This window comes from Sinohyriopsis cumingii, chromosome 7 (genome assembly GCF_028554795.1).
Source record: "Sinohyriopsis cumingii isolate HCF-2022 chromosome 7, ASM2855479v2, whole genome shotgun sequence".
NCBI classification, from domain to species: Eukaryota; Metazoa; Mollusca; class Bivalvia; order Unionida; family Unionidae; genus Sinohyriopsis; species Sinohyriopsis cumingii.
Genome location: NC_142967.1, coordinates 126,009,385 through 126,028,712, shown reverse-complemented (window position 1 = coordinate 126,028,712; position 19,328 = coordinate 126,009,385). Strand labels below are relative to the sequence as shown.

The 19,328-nt window shown below is 35.5% G+C and overlaps 1 protein-coding gene across 3 annotated transcripts in view; it reads right to left on the bottom strand.

The window, feature by feature from the left end:
- Window positions 1-19,328, bottom strand: part of LOC149796080 (methionyl-tRNA formyltransferase, mitochondrial-like) — a 53,958-nt gene that overhangs the window by 10,049 nt on the left and 24,581 nt on the right. For all 3 annotated transcript variants that reach the window (XM_089965992.1, XM_089965991.1, XM_089965993.1), the window contains 3 exons: window positions 9,984-10,075; window positions 2,830-2,902; window positions 2,442-2,554 (listed from right to left, as the gene is read on the bottom strand). In XM_089965992.1, the coding sequence (XP_089822118.1) occupies window positions 2,442-2,554; window positions 2,830-2,902; window positions 9,984-10,075 (278 nt within the window). The remainder of the gene's footprint in view (window positions 1-2,441; window positions 2,555-2,829; window positions 2,903-9,983; window positions 10,076-19,328) is intronic.

Sequence of the window (19,328 nt, the reverse complement as noted above, 5' to 3'; positions counted from 1 at the left end):
AGACTGGACAGACTAGTGGTATCTGTATAATCAGATCATGAAGGGGACCAAAAATGGCTGGTCAGACGAGTGGTACCTGTATAATCAGGCCATGAAGAGGACCAAAAATGGCTGGACAGACTAGTGGTACCTGTATAATCAGGCCATGAAGGGGGCCAAAAAAGGCAGGACAGACTAGTGGTACCTGTATAATCAGGCCATGAAGAGGACCAAAAAAGGATGGACAGACTAGTGGTACCTGTATAATCAAGCCATGAAGAAGACCAAAAATGGCTGGACAGACTAGTGGTACCTGTATAATCAGGCCATAAAGAGGACCAAAAACTGCTGTACTGACTAGTGGTACCTGTATAATCAGGCCATGAAGGAGGCCAAAAAAGGCAGGACAGACTAGTGGTACCTGTATAATCAGGCCATGAAGAGGACCAAAAACAGCTGGACAGACTAGTGGTACCTGTATAATCAGGCTATGAAGAGGACCAAAACTGGCTGGACAGACTAGTGGTACCTGTATAATCAGGCCATGAAGAGGACCAAAAATGGCTGGACAGACTAGTGGTACCTGTATAATCAGGCCATGAAGGGGGCCAAAAAAGGCAGGACAGACTAGTGGTACCTGTATAATCAGGCCATGAAGAGGACCAAAAAAGGATGGACAGACTAGTGGTACCTGTATAATCAAGCCATGAAGAAGACCAAAAATGGCTGGACAGACTAGTGGTACCTGTATAATCAGGCCATAAAGAGGACCAAAAACTGCTGTACTGACTAGTGGTACCTGTATAATCAGGCCATGAAGGAGGCCAAAAAAGGCAGGACAGACTAGTGGTACCTGTATAATCAGGCCATGAAGAGGACCAAAAACGGCTGGACAGACTAGTGGTACCTGTATAATCAGGCTATGAAGAGGACCAAAACTGGCTGGACAGACTAGTGGTACCTGTATAATCAGGCCATGAAGAGGACCAAAAATGGCTGCACAGACTAGTGGTACCTGTATAATCAGGCCATGAAGAGGACCAAAAAAGGATGGACAGACAAGTGGTACCTGTATAATCAGGCCAAGAAGAGGACCAAAAACTGCTGTACCGACTAGTGGTACCTGTATAATCAGGCCATGAAGGAGGCCAAAAAAGGCAGGACAGACTAGTGGTACCTGTATAATCAGGCCATGAAGAGGACCAAAAATGGCTGGACAGACTAGTGGTACCTGTATAATCAGGCCATGAAGAGGACCAAAAATGGCTGGACAGGCTAGTGGTACCTGTATAATCAGGCCATGAAGAGGACCAAAAATGGCTGGACAGACTAGTGGTACCTGTATAATCAGGCCATGAAGGGGGCCAAAAGAGGCAGGACAGACTAGTGGTACCTGTATAATCAGGCCATGAAGAGAACAAAAAAAGGATGGACAGACTAGTGGTACCTGTATAATCAGGCCATGAAGAGGGCCAAAAACTGCTGTACCGACTAGTGGTACCTGTATAATCAGGCCATGAAGGAGGCCAAAAAAGGCAGGACAGACTAGTGGTACCTGTATAATCAGGCCATGAAGAGGACCAAAAATGGCTGGACAGACTAGTGGTACCTATATATTCAGGCTATGAAGAGGACCAAAACTGGCTGGACAGACTAGTGGTACCTGTATAATCAGGCCATGAAGAGGACCAAAAATGGCTGGACAGACTAGTGGTACCTGTATAATCAGGCTATGAAGAGGACCAAAACTGGCTGGACAGACTAGTGGTACCTGTATAATCAGGCCATGAAGAGGACCAAAAATGGCTGGACAGACTAGTGGTATCTGTATAATCAGGCCATGAAGAGGACCAAAAACTGCTGTACCGACTAGTGGTACCTGTATAATCAGGCCATGAAGAGGACCAAAAACTGCTGTACCGACTAGTGGTATCTGTATAATCAGGCTACGAAGGGGGCCAAAAAAAGTCAGTATTTGATCTTGCATTTAAATAATCTAGTCGTACAACTTTACAATTCATCAGTATTTGATCTCGTATTTGAATAATCTAGTCATACAACTTTACAATTTATCAGTATTTGCTGTTGTGCTTGAATAATCTAGCCACACAACTTTATGATTTATCAGTATTTGAGTTGATTTTTAATTTTGTTTCTTAAAGTCCTCAGTGTAAAATCTAATGTAAGAAAGACAGAATGACTAAATCTGCAGATATAAATGGCAGGGATCTAGACTACTTGAGGGACAGATGAGGATGATTTTATGAAAATCTTGCCAATATAATGGGCAGGAATTGGGATAATTAATTAGACAAATTACAATGATTTTATGTATCTCATGCATATAAAATATGTTGGAATCTGGAATATTAAGGGAACAAATTAAGCACAACAAAAAAAGTCTATAACTTACATGGAGTATTATTAAATGAGTATATCCAAGTAAAATTGTAACTGAATACCTTGCAACGTATGAGTAGACAATTCTCCTCCTTGTCAAATACTGGCATTCCTGGTGGAAGATCAGCTATATCACAATGCCAGAATCTCTTCAAAACAGATTCAACACGGCTGACTGTTGAAAAGAAAGTGGTAGTCAGAAACCAATAATAACTTTAAAATATGTTACAAACTTGAAGCAATTTAAGACCCGAGTCTCTAGGAAAAGACTTCCCACATCGGCTCACAAGCGTTGAATTATCTCCTCATTTTGAGTTAAAACTGTCTGCCTGCAGCAGTGAAAGAGGCAAGTGCAAAAATAATGAATGTACTAAGATACTGTTGAAGGGTGTGTGTGACATACTAGCAATAAAACCCCACTGCAATGATTCTGGGTATAACGATACTCACCCGACAAGTCTTTAGGGTGTATCATATTGAGGAACTTGACAGCATGTCCATTCCATAAGGATCGAAGTGGATACTGGCAAGAAAGAAGAACATTTGATTACAAAAATTTTAAGATATTCTTAAGTGGGAAAAATTCAATGTGTATCCCACTGTCTTTATAAAAAAACTTACATTATTATTATTTCTTTCTGTCCTAAGCAAATATTTACGAAGGAAGCTGTAAAACCTTTACTAAATGATTTACAAACTATATTAAGCTAATATATACATATATTATTCTATTAAACATACTTTTCCAAGAAAATATTAAAAAATTGTGTTACCTTTCTTACCTCCATACATCAAATAATAGACCTATTATACCTTCTCTTCTGATTGTAAGAAACATTACTATGGGGATTGGCTAATTTATTATTTGCCCAAAACTGATAAAGTGTGATGGAGTGGAGGCATTATTGATCCAGGACAGAATGTTCCACCTGGCATTGATAACTTGCTTGTCATACATGATTAACAACACATGGAAGACATTATTTTTTAACTGTAGGCATCACAACTGAAATGAAACATGAAAACAGCTTTTCACACACACACCATGGTCTGGTAAATTTTAGCAGATCTGTGCTAACACAGCATTAACTGGAAGTGACAGCTACATGTAATAAATGTGGAACCCCCCCAAAAAATAATGAGGCCAAAGTTCTGTCTGATTTTTCCTAAATCAGTGGGCCAAATGTACAAATATTTTACTGATGAAACAATGTGAACTCAACTGAGTACAGATTCTAACTTAATAAAACACTGAGTGTATATATGTTTAACTTAGAACTCATTCAATAAAGTGATTTCTTCGACTGAATACATAATTTTCAGACCTTAGCCAAAACCTTACCGATACAATAAATAATGTGAACTGTTTTCACTGAGTAACTTAGTCCCAATTTGACTGATTTTAATCATGCATAAAATGAACTCTGCTGACTAGGTGCATGCTATAATGTAGCCAGATTGTACTCATGCAATAAAATGTACTGCATTGACTCTGCATATTATAATGTAATAAGCCAAATTGTACTCATGCAATAAATGTACTGTATTGACTCAGCATGTTATAATGTAATAAGACAGATTTTACTCATGCAATAAAATGTACTGCATTGACTCAGAATGTTATAATTAATAAGCCAGATCGTACTTATGCAATAAAATGTACTGCATTATGTTATAATTTAATAAGCCAGATTGTACTCACGCAAAAAAATGTACTGTATTGACTCAGCATATATCAGTAATGTGGTAATGACCATCACAATGAAATGTACAGTGCTATAATTAGCATCCCTGGAAGCAATGGTCCAAAATTTCATGATGCAAACTACACTGCAGTGGAAAAAATTGTCTCAAAAAGGGATGGGGTGGGGCCTCATATGAGGGAGGCAAAGTACAATTTTGTACAATATGAGGTGGATTGGGTAAGTTCCTCCATGAAGTCCTTTTTTAAGCTCCATAGAAGTGAGAGAGGCTATTGCATAAACTATAAAGTGTTTTTGTATGAAGCATAAAGTGCTGCTGTATGCAGTATAACATACTATTGTATGAAGCATAAAGTGCTATTGTATGAAGCATAAAGTGCTATTGTATGAAGCATAAAATGTTGCTGTATTTAGTATTTATAGGTTACTGCATTTGTATGGGAAAATATGAACAAGTTTTGGGATGGAATACTGCAATCTTGGGAGTGCAGTATATCCTTCTGACAAAACGAGTTCATATTTTTCCATACAAATGCAGTAACCTTTTTATTATATGCTCATTTTTTTTATTCTACCTAAGGTTTAATTATATAAACAAAATACACTACAAGAAACAATGTAAATGAATGAATGCCATATTCCAAACCAAATACACAAGCGCAGGTTTGTCATTACACAATGACATCATTATTAATGCGCACATAACTCTGCCCAAATAACTTTGAACTTAGTCGCGCACTTGACATAATTTTTGAAAGAAAATGGCGTGTCTAGTTAAAATTTAAATTTGCAATCATATTGTGAATGAATGCTCATTGCAACAACTTTTCCATTTGATCTAGAATGAATATATTTTGGAATTTTGCTTCAATTCGATGAAAGTTTGTGATCTTGGACTGGATTTATCTGTGCAAATTATACAAGAAATACATCGGATTGAAGTGGCGCGGGTGAAACGTGTTTATGTCTGCGAATGTGTTTATGTTTGTCATTGAATGTTTGAAATCATAATGTGGGAAAAATATGAAGTCTTTCAATTGCAATTATCAAAAAGACACTATGGAATTTAATGCTTATTTCATTTTGAGTGCAGTAAGGAGGATGCAGTTGCACTTATCATCGAAATTACAGCACAATTTCGAAATGTGTAATCCAGATTGAAAACCTATGACATGGCTCATGTAATTCGGATTTGCAGAATTAAGAAAATACATTTTGAGGAAATTCAGGATGTAAAACTGTAAGTATATTTTATTTTGCCATTCTTATCACCAGGTAAAGAAGACAGTAAATGCCTTGTTACTTGTATGTTATTTGTAAGGACCTTATTTTCCGACTTTTATATAATGTAGCTAGCCTAAATCCGTAACATTGTATCAATGCGGAATGTACCAAAACAGGTTTTTTTGCTGTCCACGAAACATGTTTTAGTTCATTCAGAAACAAATTTAAACAACCACAATGTAAAGAGCCTCTTATGCGAGTGTACATGACTTATGTACAAATCAAAAGTGCTGGCGTCTGCATCCATTGTTTGTTTACAATAGAAAGTAGTTCCTTTATGCACATGAATGCTATACGTGTATTGCCATGCACATTCAGTATCGGGGAATACTGAATGATTCTGACAATGTAAAGTTAACGGGGGAAAAAATGAGCATATAATAAAACATGCTATTGTATGAAGTATAAAGTGCTGTTGTATGAAGCATAAAGTGCTGTTGTATGAAGCATAAAGTGCTGATGTATGAAGCATAATATGCTGTTGTATGAAACAAAGTGCTGTTGTATGAAGCATAAAGCACTGTTGTATGAAGCATAAAGTGCTGTTGTATGAAGCATAAAGTGCTGTTGTATGAAGCATAAAGTGCTACTGTATGAAGCATAAAGTGCTACTGTATGAAGTGTAAAGTGCTACTGTATGAAGTGTAAAGTGCTGTTGTATGAAGCATAAAGTACTGTTGTATGAAGTATAAAGTGCTGTTGTATGAAGCATAAAGTGCTGTTGTATGAAGCATAACATGCTATTGTATGAAACAAAGTGCTGTTGTATGAAGCATAAAGTGCTACTGTATGAAGCATAAAGTGCTACTGTATGAAGTGTAAAGTGCTGTTGTATGAAGCATAAAGTACTGTTGTATGAAGTATAAAGTGCTGTTGTATGAAGCATAAAGTGCTGTTGTATGAAGCATAACATGCTATTGTATGAAACAAAGTGCTGTTGTATGAAGCATAAAGTGCTGTTGTATGAAGCATAAAGTGCTGTTGTATGAAGCATAAAGTGCTACTGTATGAAGCATAAAGTGCTACTGTATGAAGTGTAAAGTGCTGTTGTATGAAGCATAAAGTGCTGTTGTATGAAGCATAAAGTGCTGTTGTATGAAGCATAAAGTACTGTTGTATGAAGCATAAAGCACTGTTGTATGAAGCATAAAGTGCTGTTGTATGAGACATAAAGTGCTGTTGTATGAAGCATAAAGCACTGTTGTATGAAGCATAAAGTGCTGTTGTATGAAGCATAAAGTGCTGTTGTATGAAGCATAAAGTGCTGTTGTATGAAGTATAAAGTGCTGTTGTATGAAGCATAAAGTGCTGTTGTATGAAGCATAAAGTGCTGTTGTATGAAGCATAAAGTGCTGTTGTATGAGACATAAAGTGCTGTTGTATGAAGCATAAAGCACTGTTGTATGAAGCATAAAGTGCTGTTGTATGAAGCATAAAGTGCTACTGTATGAAGTGTAAAGTGCTGTTGTATGAAGCATAAAGTACTGTTGTATGAAGCATAAAGTGCTGTTGTATGAAGCATAAAGTGCTGTTGTATGAAGCATAAAGTGCTACTGTATGAAGCATAAAGTGCTACTGTATGAAGTGTAAAGTGCTGTTGTATGAAGCATAAAGTGCTGTTGTATGAAGCATAAAGTGCTGTTGTATGAAGCATAAAGTACTGTTGTATGAAGCATAAAGTACTGTTGTATGAAGCATAAAGCACTGTTGTATGAAGCATAAAGTGCTGTTGTATGAAGCATAAAGTGCTGTTGTATGAAGCATAAAGCACTGTTGTATGAAGCATAAAGTGCTGTTGTATGAAGCATAAAGTACTGTTGTATGAAGCATAAAGTGCTGTTGTATGAAGTATAAAGTGCTGTTGTATGAAGCATAAAGTGCTATTGTATGAAGTGTAAAGTGCTACTGCATGAAGTATAAAGTGCTACTGCATGAAGCATAACGTGCTACTGCATGAAGCATAACGTGCTATTGTATGAAGCACTAAGTGCTATTGAATAAGGCATACAGTGCTGTTGTATGAAGCATAAAGCACTGTTGTATGAAGCATAAAGTGCTGTTGCATGAAGCATAAAGTGCTATTGTATGAAGTATAAAGTGCTACTGCACAAAGCATAAAGTGCTACTGTATGAAGTGTAAAGTGCTGTTGTATGAAGCATAAAGTGCTGTTGTATGAAGCATAAAGTGCTGCCACATGAAGCATAAAGTGCTACTGCATGAAGCATAAAGTGCTATTGTATGAAGCATAAAGTGCTACTGTATGAAGTATAAAGTGCTATTGCACAAAGCATAAAGTGCTATTGTATGAAGCATAAAGTGCTATTGTATGAAGTATAAAGTGCTACTGCATAAAGTATAAAGTGCTACTGCATGAAGCATAAAGTGCTATTGTATGAAGCATAAAGTGCTACTGTATGAAGTATAAAATGCTACTGTATGAAGCATTAAGTGCTACTGAATAAGGCATACAGTGCTGTTGTATGAATCATAAAATGCTACTGTATGAAGCATAAAGCACTTTTGAATAAGGCATACAGTGCTGTTGTATGAAGTATAAAGTGATATTGTATGAAGCATAAAGTGCTGTTGAATAAGGAATTACGGTGCTGTTGTATGAAGCATAAAGTGCTCTTGTATGAAGCATAAAGCGCTGTTGTATGAAGCATAAAGTGCTGCCACATGAAGCATAAAGTGCTACTGCATGAAGCATAAAGTGCTATTGTAAGAAGCATAAAGTGCTATTGAATAAGGAATTACGGTGCTGTTGTATGAAGCATAAAGTGCTCTTGTATGAAGCATAAAGCGCTGTTGTATGAAGCATAAAGTGCTGCCACATGAAGCATAAAGTGCTCTTGTATGAAGCATAAAGCGCTGTTGTATGAAGTATAAAGTGCTGCCACATGAAGCATAAAGTGCTCTTGTATGAAGCATAAAGCGCTGTTGTATGAAGTATAAAGTGCTACTGTATGAAGTATAAAATGCTACTGTATGAAGCATAAAGCACTTTTGAATAAGGCATACAGTGCTGTTGTATGAAGTATAAAGTGATATTGTATGAAGCATAAAGTGCTACTGTATGAAGTATAAAGTGCTATTGAATGAAGCATAAAGTGCTATTGAATAAGGAATTACGGTGCTGTTGTATGAAGCATAAAGTGCTCTTGTATGAAGCATAAAGCGCTGTTGTATGAAGCATAAAGTGCTGCCACATGAAGCATAAAGTGCTACTGCATGAAGCATAAAGTGCTATTGTAAGAAGCATAAAGTGCTATTGAATAAGGAATTACGGTGCTGTTGTATGAAGCATAAAGTGCTCTTGTATGAAGCATAAAGCGCTGTTGTATGAAGCATAAAGTGCTGCCACATGAAGCATAAAGTGCTCTTGTATGAAGCATAAAGCGCTGTTGTATGAAGTATAAAGTGCTACTGTATGAAGTATAAAATGCTACTGTATGAAGCATTAAGTGCTACTGAATAAGGCATACAGTGCTGTTGTATGAATCATAAAATGCTACTGTATGAAGCATAAAGCACTTTTGAATAAGGCATACAGTGCTGTTGTATGAAGTATAAAGTGATATTGTATGAAGCATAAAGTGCTACTGTATGAAGCATAAAGTTCTATTGAATGAAGCATAAAGTGCTATTGAATAAGGAATTACGGTGCTGTTGTATGAAGCATAAAGTGCTCTTGTATGAAGCATAAAGCGCTGTTGTATGAAGCATAAAGTGCTGCCACATGAAGCATAAAGTGCTACTGCATGAAGCATAAAGTGCTATTGTAAGAAGCATAAAGTGCTATTGAATAAGGAATTACGGTGCTGTTGTATGAAGCATAAAGTGCTCTTGTATGAAGCATAAAGCGCTGTTGTATGAAGCATAAAGTGATATTGTATGAAGCATAAAGTGCTACTGTATGAAGTATAAAGTGCTATTGAATGAAGCATAAAGTGCTATTGAATAAGGAATTACGGTGTTGTTGTATGAAGCATAAAGTGCTCTTGTATGAAGCATAAAGCGCTGTTGTATGAAGCATAAAGTGCTGCCACATGAAGCATAAAGTGCTACTGCATGAAGCGTAAAGTGCTATTGTAAGAAGCATAAAGTGCTCTTGTATGAAGCATAAAGCGCTGTTGTATGAAGTATAAAGTGCTACTGCATGAAGCATAAAGTGCTACTGCATGAAGCATAAAGTGCTATTGTAAGAAGCATAAAGTGCTATTGTAAGAAGCATAAAGTGCTATTGTATGAAGCATAAAGTGCTGTTGTATGAAGTATAAAGTGCTTCTGTATGAAGTATAAATTGCTTTATGAGAATGAACAAGTGCACAAGATTCTGTGTTTGAACAACCATTATGACCATACAGATTCAACTAAATGAACATTACAAAAAATCTGCATAATACAGAAATAAAACATGTCTGGTTGACAATTGTTAAATGTATTTTAAATACAAGTGTACCATGTAAAAACATTACAACCCTTGCTAGAATCATTGTTGTTAAATAGTAATTTGTTTAGGCTATGATTTCCCATGATTCTTAACCAGTTTCTAAATTGGTCCTGTATAACTCAATGACTTTTAAGAAGGGTAAACATTCAAATGTAAGTCTTACAATTTCATGTATGGCTCTGTACTGACGATCAATATCTACACATGTCTGGTTTACCCAATCTATATTAGACATCACTGGAACAATCTTGTGCGCTAAAAAGAAAAATATTCATTGCTCAGACACATGAGAACAAATAAACATACACTGAAATTTGCACATATAAATGTTTGAGAAAATGAGAACTAACCACAATATCAGTGAATTATTTTCCCCGCCAACCATGGCAAGGTCAAAAAATTCCACAATAATGAAATCTATGACCTTTAAAACACAGCTGTAAGTTACTTGGAAGACACTGAAAGTAACATTGCGCTATCTTAAAGAGATTAGAGGAAAACTGCAAAAAAGGGGGTAACAAAACTGATCAGTGACCTTGATCTAAGTAACCTTGATCTTGGAAAAAAAACCTTGACTCTGATACATGAGATGTCATCAATCTGAGAAAAATAAGTAGAATTATGGTTAATCCTTGTACCTCAAACAGCTTTTTTGATATAAAACAGAAACAAAATTCTTGAAATGCTAAGATATGACCTTGGCCTTGAGGATAACACCTCAAATGTGCCATGCAACACATCTTCTACTGACAATATATAAGTATACCAAGCTTAGCGTCATCCATTTATCTTAAACAGCAGAATGGCAAATGTGACTGAACCCATAACTACTGACATGCGACCTTGACCTTGTAGACAGAACCCCAATATGACGCACAACACACCATTTAGGGACGTTATCTAGTGATACTAAGTTTCAGCCCTTCATCTTTAAACTGACAGAGTTGAAATGAAAATGCATTAAAAAATTAAACATATAACACCAAGATACTGAGAGTGAAGTTAAGAATAACCATGTGGCAAACACACCTGCCAATGATGTCATATATGTACACTAAGTTGCACTGCCTAATCTCAGACAGCACTAAAGTTAGTGAGTGGAAAAGAATGTGTGATTGAAAACAAAATGTACTGAGACATGCTGATAGGATTGAAATGTGGTAACAACCCAATATTAATGTTGATGATGCATAAGTAAAGAATGTTTAAGCCCTTAATCTGAACTGATTTAAAGTCATTGAGTTGAAGAGAAAGTCTGACAGGAAGAAAAAAAACTGAGTTTTTAACCTGACCTTAAAGATAGCCCACCTACCCCAACCCCTGATAAGGTACTCAACACAACTTTTATTAACAATAATAATTCCTTTAAAATTATAGGGTGACAGGGAAAGTGTCATGGATGTAAACACACTGAGTGTTATGTATATTTCATTTCTACTGTTTGCTTGACTTCTGTCCATGACTGAGGATAGAGGTTTCGTGTGTGCCTGATTGTATGTTAATTATAACAGATGTTTACCTGAATCTGAGTTCAAGATTTAGCCTTGATTATGACTTCTGAAGGTTATAGAAATAAATTTGTTCAACAATTTGATGGTCATCTTATTGTGTCTTAGATTTTTATATAAATCAGTCTTTGTGGAATCAATTTTAGTTTGTTTTTAGATATAATCTGAGAAGAATTATTCATTTCAATTTATTCACTGGAATTACATTGACTTTGGACCAAACCATTATTTTTGATTACTGTGAATTCATTCGAAGACATTCCAAAATTATATCAATGTGATAAACCAAGACTACTGGTACATCAGCAAAGTCAAGACTATTGGTACATCAGCACATTCAACACTTGGAATTCATTTTGAATATGTTGTACTTTTGAACATTTTTAGGATTATATGGAATTAATTCACAATACTTTAAGTTCCTCTTAAAATTTCATTTTCCAAATTAAAGAATCCAATTATTTGTTGAATTTTATGAAACTTGTTGGTTTTTGCTTTTCTGTTGATTAGTTCAATGAGTTATAACCTTGACCCTGAAGATGCCCCCTCCATGTGGTTGCTTGACGCACCTTCGGAAGGACATGTACAAGTGTGCCAAGTTTCATCCTTTAACCTGAAATGGCAGAAGTGTGATGGAAACATAAAATACTGAGCCTTGTCCTTGAAGATATCCTGCCATGTGAAATGCATAAAGCCTTCTTGCAATTGGTGCAAAAGCATAGTGAATTTCATCCCATAATCTCAAACAACTTTAAAGTTATAGTGTGGAAGGCAAAGTGTTAAGGACAATGGTAGGAAATGCACACACTATATCACCCGCTTTTCTTGACAATGTGTGGGGCAGAAAACATTAGATAAACTTTGCATATGAAAATGATTAGAAGAACTGAAAAGTTAATGCAACACAAAATTTGAGAAATTTCCATGGCTAGCCACTGTGAATCTCACACTTATTTCATTATGCAGAACACTATTATTTAAGACTCCATGCTCAATGCCTTCCCACAGATGTCATAAATCTATTTCCTTTGTGTTGTATTACAATGAAATGCATTCATACAACTTTTTCAACATCACCACCCTAACACCCAAACTCTTTGGAAATGTCAAGATAACAAGTTTTGGTGTATTTTGACCACCTCACAGGTAACTGTTGGGAAAGAACCAATGATAATACTCCCCTTGCATTAATTACCAATGAACAAGTATTTAGTTTAATAAATTTCAACTCAATAGTTAAAGGTCAAATATGAAGGTTTCTGTTAACACAGATACTACTCATAGCTAGAAGTTTTTTTAATACATTAATCCCTGGAGGTTTTTGTCGTTTTTGCCTGAAATTTGAGTAGGAAACACAGTTTGAAAGCTATTTATGAATAGATCTGAAAACAACAAATTCCAGGTGATCTTTCAATACCATACTGCCTAGTTGTGTTCGAAACATTGTTTTTCATTGGCTATTTGGCTCACGCATGAGCAGAAGGGTAAAAGTTGGAGTTCTTGGATTTTTTTGCTAAATGAAGCCATTTTTTTGTATCAAGACCACTCTTTATTCTATATGCCCATCTTATCCTACTTTTTGCAAAGTTTCATCTGTTTGCAGTTCATACCGGTTTGCCTTAGATCTGAGACCAAAAAGTCTAAAATCCTGACACAAAATCGGATTCCGACCACAGGCGAATTTTAGGTAGAAAATTGGGTTTAAAAAAAGAGGTTTTTCCCTCTGTATTTTGTAGTGCAACTAGAAATTCCAGATTATTTGGTATCATTGTAGAGCTACATCTGTCTACTTTTCTATAATTCCACCCACTTTAGTGTATCATACATGACCATGATGCTACAGAGCTCAGCAGTAGGCTACTACCTCCTGCCACGTTAACTCGTCACTAGGGATTAATGAGTTAAAACTTTTTTATCATTCTTCCAATCCTGAATATCCCATATTCACAGCCAGGAGTCACAATACCACAAGAAGTGGACAACTAAGTCACCTAAGTTAACTCGTCGCTAGAGGTTAATGTGTTAACAAGGATCTTTTTGATTTTTTTACAAGTCACCAAGGAACGGCTAAATTTGTAATTTATATGCAATGTCAATGCACAAGTGATTAAATACACAAGGAATATTCAAATTTGGTGACCTCATCAAAATGCAAAACATTAACCCCTGGAGGTTTTTGTTATTTTCACCTGAAATTCGAGTAGGAAACACATTTTGAAAGCTATTTATGAATATATCTGAAAACACCAAATCCCAGGTGATCTTTCAATAACATACTGCCTAGTTGTGTTAGAAACATCGTTTTTTATTGGCTATTTGGCTCGCACATGAGCAGAAGGGTAAAAGTTGGATTTTTTTATTTTTTAATTTTTTGCTAAACGGAGCCATTAGTTTTGTATCAAGACCACTCTTTATTCCAAATGCCCATCTTATCATACTTTTTGCAAAGGTTCATCTGTCTGTTGCAGTTCATACCAGTTTGCCTTAGATTTGAGACCAAAAGGTTTAAAATCCATACACAAAATCAAATTCTGACCATGGGCGAATTTGGGTAGAAAAAAATCAGGTCTAAAAAATGAGGTTTTTCCCTCTGTTATTTTGTAGTGCAACTACAAATTCCAGATTATTTGGTATCATTGTAGAGCCACATCTGTCTATCTTTCTATAATACCACCCGCTTTAGTGGGTCATGCATGACCATGACGCTACAGAGCTCGGCAGTAGGCTACTACCTCCTGCCACGTTAACTCGTCACTAGGGATTAATGAGTTAAAACTTTTTTATCATTCTTCCAATCCTGAATATCCCATATTCACAGCCAGGAGTCACAATACCACAAGAAGTGGACAACTAAGTCACCTGAAAAATGTCCACCTCACATTCCTATCTTAGGAAAGCGAAAATGACTTCAACCTCAGATTTTTCAGGTGTAAAATGACTGGCTGTAGCTATGACTTTTGAGATGCCCCCTCACTGTAGCCAGGAAGTTTTGGCAGTGTTATAACCCAAGACGAAATGTATTTATGCGGTGCTGATAACAATTAGCCTATGCCGACAGACACTTGCACATTAACCCTTTTCAAAGAAGGATATCACTGCTTGATTTCATGAAGTTGGGTATACTGTACAGTAATGAAAATATACAAAATTCTGTTTCAAAACTGAAAATATCAATATGTAAATAGTAATTTGTTTTTAAAAAATATATTTGGTGAACAGCTTGGAGATTTTAACAGCCATTATGTTCTTTATAAAATAATTTTGAAACTGTAAGTGAACCTGTATTGGTGGACATAGCTGCATCTATGATATGCCACTTCATTAGACTGTCTGTATGCATACATAACTGAGCAAATAGATTCAGGAAAATATAGAAGTTAATGAAAATAAAGTTTAAATATTATGTGATAGAAGATTTAGCCTAAATATTTAACCATGTAGGTCAGAAACATGGGACAATACTATGTTGTAGAATTCGAAAAAAATGCTGTGTTAAAGTTGCTTTCTGACATAATTCATTTTTGTGAAAATAAGAAATATATATATATATATATATATATAGTAGTGAAGCAAATATTATTTAACCAATGCATGTAGTTACTACCAGTACATAGGCAAATAATACCAAAAATATGCAGTTCTATTAATGGATTTTTGTAACGAAGCTAGAAAGTGAGTAGTTATATTAAGAAAATCCCTCTTTCTAAAAATAGATGCACTCACATGGTGCAGTATGTGTTCTTGGATGTGTTAGGTTGGAAAACAGTTCGATTATATCTCGACTTTAATGCTTCAGTGTGTTGTCTATGAATAATTACAGCAATGTTTTATCGGGAACAATGAAATCAGGATGAAGAGTATGGTTTGAAGTCACTTGTACATTTGCTCCTATGTACATGTTGTAGGGGTTGTTTCAAAGTTTGCTAGAAATATTTGACTGCAATTTTACATAAAAGTTTTAGAAAATAAAATAAAATAATTAAATGGTAGTTTATTAAGCATTTTTACAGACTTTCAATTACAAAACTCTAATCTTGTTACTCCTATCAATTAAAATTAATTACAATGTATAGTTTCTGCTGAGCTTTTTTAAGTCATATGAACAAAATACATTGCATTTACTTCAATCCAAACATACATATAAGACCACAAATGTGAATACAATGGGTATGAATATAAAAATTTCTATAAATGTACCAAATGTGTTGATAATATACAAATAACACAGATCGTCCAACTTGAAAAGAAGGTACTGCTTAAAACTGTTAAATGCATACTGAGAAATACAGGACAAAAGAAAAAAAAAAAGAAAACGCTGCTATATATATATATATATATATATATATATATATATATATATATATATATATATATACATACATATATATCATTTCTTGCGTTGGTCCCACTTCTCCCTGTTTAGCTTCTACTTCTACCTATTTAGCTCCCTGTTCTGTCCAAGAAAGAGAAGTAACTTCTCCCTAAAATTCAAGTCTAGCTTGACCCCTGCACAGCTATTATAAATTTCTGTTGCACTGTTTATGAATAATCGCATTTAAAAGTATGACCCTCACAAATGTTGCAACAACTATTACCTGCCCTGATAGATACAAGGAAGTGATGTATCATTCGTGATAAGAACTTGCTAACATTGTGATTGCAGATGAAGAAATTCTGAAACAGGTTGTGAAATGTCTACTCTGGAAATTTAATAAACTAAAATGCCTATTATGACACATCATATGGTAGTTGATACTTCAAAAGAAAAAAAAAGTAGAAACGTTGTTAAGAACAATACAACATAAAGTTTTATTAATTTATGTTTCCCTGTGAATATTTACAGTAAGAATTACTCTCTGCTACCTCCAAATTCAGCCCTCACTGAAAAGTTTTAAAAAACCCCAAAAGAAATGTTTTTCCATGCAGCATATGACAAAGGGAAGCAACTCTTACAGATTATCAACTTTGTACTACCTGGGGGCCACCAGTATCCAGCAAGTATCCAGCATGTAGCCAGTTTAAGCTTAAGAAAAACCTATAACACGATGCTCACATTATGGAGAAGGATGTAAGGGCTGAGAGTAAGTTGATTGGGCAAGTATTTTCTGAAAAATATAATTTACTACAAAAATTTACTTTCTCCGTTAAATATAATAGCAAATCAGAGGAATAAGTATGAGCAGGCTTGAACACCCAACCTCTACCTGCATGATGACAGCTCTGCTGAAAGATGAACTTCTACAAATGTGAACTTAGTTCAAATGAATATGCTTTTTATGTGAGGTAGATCATTGTGTAGTCCTGCCTAACATTACAATGTTTCCTCGGTGAATCAAGTGAAAGTCACAAGGTTATGTCCTGGGCTATGGCTGTGGTCTTGTACTAACCTTTAGAGATAGGCTGTTATAGGCCCCTCAGATAACAAATGAAGGCACATACTAGTTCCTGCCCCTTGCCTCTCAGCAGATCAAATGAGGAGAATGACAACTTATTTGGTGCTTGTCTAGCAATGCTAACCTGGTTTTAGAAACAAAACCAGGTTCCATCTTGCTAGAATAGTGATGAAAACCTGTTTTTGGAAACAGAACCAAGTTCCATCATTAAAATGAATGAGTTGTCAGAATGGAAATGTATATGGTTTGAATACAGGGACAACACATGCAGTTCACTCATCCTGCAAGTCAAAACTAGTGCTAAGGGGAAGCAAGTCATGTATAATAACTTCATCAGCAAAGTGGAGATTCAAACTTAGACATCATGATGCAGGAGAGGTTCCATTTGGAAACATGATGAATGGCCATGGTCTTGATATGTTGAAATTGGGTAGCAAATCAGAAAAATCCTTGTTTTTCCAGATATCATCACTTCCATGATGTCTGAAAATGTATGAGGTCATGGAACAGTATTCCTTGATTGTTATAGTGACTATTATATTGCATTGTGTCCAAAGAGAGACAGAAAAAAATTAGCTGGTTGAAGAATGGAGGCTATAAGTGGCGTGATGTAAATAAAAGTGACATCAGTCATTGAAGCCATTTTGCTGTTACAGTCCTGTCCATCCAAACACCATCCGGGCATAAATTAGAAGTTTCTCCAGACACAGATGATATAATGGCAACCTCAGTATGGGGGTCACAATGATTTTATCCACCCTAAATCAAAGAGATCACTGAACCTGGATTTGTCCTATTGGAGATGGCCAATAAGACCTATCCTGCAGTCCGTACTCCTCATTTTGTGCCAGTTTGTGTATTAGAACCACTGGAGGGAAGGCACAGAGCAAAATTCTCTCCCAGATGATTGAAAGGGCAAGATGACCCATTCATTTAGAATAAAGAGACAAAGGTTAGCATTTCTGTTGCATGTAAATCTAGCCTACCTGTAGGAAATAGTCAGATTGATCTATGTAATCTTCGCAGTCTGACATCTTTCTTCATGTAGAAATAAAAAATCACAATAAAATAGCACTTAGTTTGGTAAGAATCCCAATGAGTGACCATACACTGGACAAAAGCCACCATTTCTACTTGCAATGACCATGCAATCAATGTTCATCAACATTAAAGCTGTTCAGCTCGTTCTAGAATGATGTCATGTGTAACAGCAAATTAAGCCCAATTCCCATAAAATAATGCAAATGGTAATTTTGGAAAACAGCAAATTAAGCCTAATTCCCATAAAATAATGCAAATGGTAATTTTGGAAAACAGCAAATTAAGCCCAATTCCCATAAAATAATGCAAATGGTAATTTTGGAAAACAGCAAATTAAGCCCAATTCCCATAAAATAATGCAAATGGTAATTTTGGAAAACAGCAAATTAAGCCCAATTCCCATAAAATAATGCAAATGGTAATTTTGGAAAACAGCAAATTAAGCCCAATTCCCATAAAATAATGCAAATGGTAATTTTGGAAAACAGCAAATTAAGTCCAATTCCCATAAAATAATGCAAATGGTAATTTGGAAAACTGCAAATTAAGCCCAATTCCCATAAAATAATGCAAATGGTAATTTTGGAAAACAGCAAATTAAGCCCAATTCACATAAAATAATGCAAATGGTAATTTTGGAAAATTTAGCTATTCATTAATTTCAGTAGTAAACTTCAGTAATTGAGTGGAATAAATTTTACTGGAGGAATTTTACAAAAGGAACAAACTTTTATCAGCACAATGTTCTGCAGAAAGTTGTTGTTGTTGTTGTTGTGGGGTTTAATGCCATTTTTCAGCACGATAGGCTATACATGGCGGCCAGTATTAATGGTGGAGGAAGAACCCGGAAAACCCCGGAAAGAACCACCGACCCACGAGAAGCTACTGGCAAGCTTTCTCACATGCCCACATTGGCTGAATCTTAGACTCGAACCGCCGCAGACAGAGGTGAGATGGCAGTGATCCGTAACGAAGAGCGCTTTAGACCACTCGGCCACTCGGGGCCCCTCTGCAGAAAGTATGAAAACGAATATTTTGATTATAACTGACCTTGTCACAGCAAATATCATAAAGACTGTTGTTAAGAAATCAGAGGAAGTTGTTTTTTTGGAGTAGATGTGGTTTTCAAATTTTATAAATGTCTGCATCGAAAATGGTTATTTTTTACTATGGATTCAATAATGCGATCTAAAAATTGCTAAAAAGACCAGTGTTGCAGCTAATCTTAATTTATTCAAAGAGAGACAATACAAGTAAAGACTTTTTAAAGTTTCTGTTCAAAAAATTTAGCGAACAGATTGTATTTCAATGATGAATGTAATACAGGTCATGAAATCACTAAACTACTCTATAGTCAACACTGGTTACCAACATCTCCTATTTTGCTGATACAATTGCTTCTCTTTTCAAAAATATTTCCTATTTCCTTAGCTACAACATATATAAATTCTACAACTATGAAATCTATCTATACAACATACATAAATTCTACAAGTATGATAATTATGTATACAACATATATAAATTCCACAAGTCTATGCTATCTATGTATACAACATATATAAA